Source organism: Halyomorpha halys, unplaced genomic scaffold, assembly GCF_000696795.3.
Source record: "Halyomorpha halys isolate HHAL.00 unplaced genomic scaffold, Hhal_1.1 Scaffold270.1, whole genome shotgun sequence".
Lineage (NCBI taxonomy): Eukaryota > Metazoa > Arthropoda > Insecta > Hemiptera > Pentatomidae > Halyomorpha > Halyomorpha halys.
In genome coordinates, this window is record NW_027105226.1 from 315,440 (window position 1) to 321,439 (window position 6,000).

The 6,000-nt window shown below is 33.4% G+C and overlaps 1 protein-coding gene across 3 annotated transcripts in view; it reads right to left on the reverse strand.

The window, feature by feature from the left end:
- The window catches only part of aPKC (protein kinase C iota type), a gene marked incomplete at its 3' end in the record, with an annotated part of 341,811 nt that overhangs the window by 295,077 nt on the left and 40,734 nt on the right, over positions 1–6,000 (reverse strand). The window contains 1 exon segment of one of the 3 annotated variants that reach the window (XM_067049549.1): positions 1,078–1,349. Coding sequence (XP_066905650.1) covers positions 1,078–1,108 — 31 coding nt within the window. 3 annotated transcript variants of the gene reach the window in all.

Genomic DNA, 6,000 nt, shown 5'->3' on the forward strand with positions numbered 1-6,000 from the left:
CAATAATTATTTATAATATTAGATCACCAGCTGAAAAAAAGTTATGCAATATATTGATGGCTTACTTCATAGTTGGGCTAAAAGCATTCCCTTTAACTTGAGGAAAAATACAACCTTTCAGATATATTTGGTTTAAGTTATGAAATTAATTGAATAGTTGTAATTTTCCTAAAAGAGAGAAACTTTACTTGTATTTTTTCTTAAGTTGGAGGAAATGTACTTAGCTCCACTGAGCATCGATATATAAATATGATAAACAATAAACATCCCAACATAGATTTCACAAACTAATAAAAAAATTTTTTAATAAACCATTTATGAACAAGAAGACAAAAAAAAAACTTTTCATATTGGTATTCTTTCTTAGTTGCACTTCTAAAATGGTTTTCTTGGTATTTACTTTGCAATTTTTATCTTACATAATCTATTTACTAAACTGATGTAACGTCCTCCGGATTTTGAAGTGGGATTTAATTTTAAAACTGATTTTTAAAAAACCTTTTAAATACTCCATAACATCCGAGGTAAAAAAAAAAAATAACCATGATTTTAAAAATATAATTTTTCACTTTCTTAAAATGTTACAGACACATTTTTAACAAGAATTATAAGTATGTAAATAAACTGCTTAATACTGGTAAATTATGAATACGAACCAATGTTTTTAATTCTAACTATGCATGGAAAAAGTAAATTTTATTATAAATTGTACGTAAAATTGCAAAAACAATTTTTTTACCCCAGAAAAAAAAGAATATTTTAAGAGTAAATAAACAGTAAACATAAAGTAAAAAAAAAAGTAGTAAAAGTAAAAAAAAAAAAGAAAGTAAAAATACACAACAATAGAAAGTTATGATAAAAAAACAAAACATCTGATCAACAAAGATTTTTTAGACTAGTCTAAAATGCCTTCGGGAGTTTAAGGAATTAAAATTTCTTTTATCAGACCAATAAATAACACCAAGACCCAAACTATGTGCAATATGCATAAACTAGGTTTCTCTCAAACCCATTACCCTCTTTCTGAATTACTCGCAGAATATTCCCAGATAAGCTATGTTTTGTTTTGTTTCTTACCTTCATAGTCCGGACACCCAAAATATTCCATGATTAAAACAATGTCGTAAGAGCAAATTTAAAATATTAAGAGAAAGAAGAAAAAGAAGTTGCAGTCGATTGGAGGCACAAAATAAAATCACTAAATCATTTCCCCGAGGCCAGAGCTGCAAGTATCACAGAATTACAATAAATAAAATATATGTTACAGCAGAAACAACGCACAATTATATCGATTTATAAAAATAAAACTAATAAATAACATGTGTTACAGGTTACTTTTCGGTCAGGTATGGAACTGAATCGGTTAAAAGTGGAGTTTTAGATAAAGAAATTAGAGATAAAAATCTTGAGTGATAACACTTTATTTTCAAAGGACATGAGAAATGATTCATTTAGTCGAGGAGGGAATTCATTTCATCAATAACAACTCTTAAGCGATATTATATTCAATGAGTGGACCTATATTATAGTACACTAATGTATAAGGTACCCTTCACGATCAGTCACACTGACAGTAAAACCACAGATCGTATAAGGGTAATAGTAATGGGTTACCGAGAAAATTTTGAAATCCATTTATTCAAAATTTGAAGCTGAGGGGTTGCTAGTGCTTCGCTCGTCCATAACATGCGTTTCAAAATAGTGGCCAAACAAGCTTTCTGTTAATGACGAATCGAACGAGGCATTCAACAAGATCTTTACTGTTCGATATCTCATTTACAAGTAAGCGTCAGCCAGACTGGCTTTTGAATGACTATCATTCACACAGACCCTGTAGAAAGATTAAAGACTCCACATTACTTTGTTAATTTCATTAATAAAGAGTCATTATAAGTGAACATTTCCATTTAATAATTCAGTTAAACAAATAAAAACTGTCTTATTAATTATCGTCTACATCTCATAATAGAGTCTTAGAACTTTTAAACATACATAGGACAATTCTGAATTATGTCCTGGTGTTTAGCTCTCAATATAGTTAACCAACAGTAGAGAGAATATTGATATCAGGAATGAGAAGATAACTTCTTGAAATCCTGGCTTAATTAAATTGAAAATGGAAAATTTTAACTGTCAAGAAATTGAAAAGAATACTTTGAAAAATAATTAAGAAGATTAAAGTAAATAAAATTGGTAATAATAAAATAAACAAATTATAATATCTGAATAATTCTAACAGAAAGAAGTTAGTTAATGTTCAGTGCGATTTTTAAACCCCATTACAACTTTTAAAGGTTAACAAAAAAAAAATTCAAAATTTAACAAGGTGTTACGAGGAAGTGGTTATTTATAATAATAAATTTTAGTATTTAACTTCAAACATTGGAATTGAGCTAATTATTTTTCTTTTTTGTAATCAAAGACTCCTCAACTTGTTTTAAATAAATGTTTCGTAGGTAAGATAAGACTGGAGCCCCCAGTGGAGCGACCCTCCCCGTTCTTTGCACCCCTCGGCCAGCGGCTCCTGGGCCAATATTGTAGCCACTGCCTTTAGCGGACCTAGCCCAACCCCTTATAATGCCATATGGCAAAGGAAGGGCACCAGTCACATGTTTATATACTTAGGTATATTTATATACCTAATATATGAGTCTCAGGTTGGGGTTTTGTCACTGTCTAAACCCAACCATTCATCACTAGAAGAAAGGTCCCTTCCCACTCATGACAAAGCAGACGGCGAGTAAGCGTCAAAGTACTCCACTGCACACAGCGGATCTTAGAACCTACCTTAACATGCCCTTCAAGTAAAGAAAGGACTTTTCTTTACTTTTTTTATATAATATTTATACATATGATGTTTAAAATAATAAAATTTAGAAGGGTGAGAAAAAAAAATGAGGTTCAGATTTAGAACAATCGGATACCGTGAGGGATTGTAAATATTTTTATACCAAGTGTATATCAATAAAATTATTTGCTTCAGTGACAATAAAAGGAGAGTGGGAAAAAATTGAATCTTAGGAGGTGTGCCGGTTAGTTCTCCCTTCCGTTATTTTTGGCCTCCTTGTGGAAGTGGGTTACTCAATGGTAAGGCATTGTGCTGTAAACTCCAAGGGCTCGGGTTCGAATCCGGCTGTGGCAGATAATTATTTTCTGTTCCACTGTAACCGTGAGTCAACCCTGTGGGTTCGGAAGCCCACTAGAGTCCACACAGCCGCATAAAGTGGCCTTAATTAGGTAACAATCTGGAGGTCCTGCGTGATTGCGACCAAATCACCTCCTTGCACAACCAATGGTCTAATAACAATACTTCCTTACACAGTACTGAACCCCTAAAAGATTTTGTTTTTTAATGGTCTTAAGAGAATGAGACGTGTCGTAAATTTTTTAGACGTCTGCCTATATCTAAATTTGTTAAACGTGTAATTAATTTTTGTATTTACAATAAAAATCGATGCCCAACTAGTGATTGCGAGAATCAAATCTATATTTTTTTAATTGTATTACAGTGAGTGCGAACTTGTTCTCGTAATACGATATTTCGGTATATCTCCACTTATCCCAGACTGCGGAAATTACGTCTTCTTGGGCTGCGGGAATCCAACAGTTTGTTTTTCCAAGTCCAAGAGCAACGGAGGCTCCACATAATTTAGGTTCCTGTTGTTCATAATTTATGTAACTGTTGTTCCGGTCTTCCTAAGTAACTCTCCGGTAAAACCACACTTAAAGGCCTTTTCAAACTGTAGCATAGTAACGATATATTTAAAACATTATTCAAAAGTACTCGTGAAACCAAATTAATGTATACCTAATTCGAATATAGAATATATTTATGTATATGTCCTGATGAGTTACTTCGAGCCATGTCCGGTCACACATGTCCCACCCATCTTAATCTCCTTGCCAAAGGGGATTTATGTTATGAGATATTGACTGCTCTGAAAGCAGTTCTCTGTTAGTTTAGAGTTCTCTCAGAGCTGTTCAGACTATAAAGGCTTCAGATACTTCTACTATCAGGACGCGACATTTAAGATAATTCATAAACGCTTTTGTCAGTCTTACCACCTTCCCGTGGATTCCCATTTCAGTCAGGATCTTTTTTTTTTATTTGTTTATTTAATGTAATTTACAACTGGACAAAATAATACAATAGGTAAATATGTAGTATGTTTCATATACACTTGAAAATCTTGGGAAGGAATCACCCGTTGGTGGTACTTCAAACATTAATTTAAATTAGTAGGTCCCGTGGCCATCTTCTTTCAGACGCCTCGGAGGATTATCAGGGATTGTTAAGGATGAAAGATTAAGAACTAATGGGTTAGGATGGTTAAGGACTTTGAAATGAAAAGACGCATATCTGTTTTGGGTCAAATCTGCAACGAATAGGATGTTAAGGACCTTGTGAATGAGTTTATTTGTAACGTAATAAGGAGCATCAAGGATTTTACATAGGATTTCGGATTGTAACGATTGGATGCGGGAAAAATTTGATGGTTTGGTGGAGCCCCAGAGCTCAATTTCATATGTCCAAATTGGTCTGATTATCGTAGTGTATACTAATTTTTTGTAGTGAATGGGAAGTTTAGAGCGTTTGTCAAGTAAGTGTACGAGCAGTTTCTTGTCGTTTCAGTCTTGTGTGTGGATTCCAGGTAAGTCTCTTGTCAAGATGGAGTCCTAAGTATCGAATCTGTTCAACAGGCGTTAGTGGAGTATTTAGAAAGGATACTGTAGGACAGGAGGGCAGAGGTTTAAGACGGAGAGTAAAGGTGATCTGGTGGGATTTCTCAGGATTTATTTTGATTCTCCAGTTTTTACACCATTCTTCAATAGATGTTATGTGTGCCTGTAGTGTATGTGATGCATTAGTTGGGTCGTTGTTTACAGAAAGTATACATGTGTCATCAGCGTATGTTGTTAGCACTGTGTTAGGGTGGGTTGGGATGTGAGCTGTATAAACCGTATAAAGAATGGGACCTAAGATACTACCTTGAGGAACACTGGCGGACTGAGTAGGCTAGGTTATGATTTACTTTAAAGGTTCTATCAGTGAGGTAGGAGCGGATTATAAGGAAATATGTTGGGAGTAGGAATTGACGAAGTTTATAGAGCAGACCTGGATAGGATCTTTTAAAGACAATTTCCGTATACAGAATCATAAGCTGCTTTACAATCGAAAAATAAGAGGTGGACATCCTGATCGGCTTTTGAGAATTAAAATTTAAATCGTTTATATAGAATTTAAATTTCACAACGAATTAAAATATATATCAACTGCTTTCATTAGGGCAGGTATTTGTTAGCTTCGTACGTTAAGGGTGCATTTCTATCTATTTTCCCTGAAAGAAATTTTTTTTCAACCTTTTTTAATTCTTCATTATTATAAATAAATATAAGAAATACGATCAATATAAAGCTCCGAATGAAAGATTAAATTTTTTGCCATATCCGCCATTCTTTATTTCCCCCAAACATACTTGACAAACTCATCAATTTTGACTAGTAGCTATAGATATTTGTTAAAAATAATAAAAAATGGTGTGAAATTACAGACTTTTGTTCCCCCACCCTTGGACTATTGGCGAGACTGGCCAAGTACTCTGGACAGGTATGGCGGCACTTGAACATTTTCGAAAATATAATTCTATCTTCAAAAACAAAAAGTTACCCGTTTTACGCTACACTAAAAGATGCAAATTGAGTGGGATCTAAAAAGCTATTTTTTTAATATACTAAGTTTAATTAGGGTTAGGTAGTTAATGAAGACTAATAAACAAATTATTATGTGAATTTAAATTATTTTATTTCACCAAAACACGGACAATAATATTTGCAATAGTAAGACCAATCTTAAAGCATCGTTTATCACTTGCATTTCTCCTTCCGTTCCAGACCATGGATCACGGGGTATCGCTCCTAGGACAGTTCTTACCATCTATCACTTTTATTATTGTACCATTACATCTCTTCTAAAATAACTCCTACGAGACTATATATATA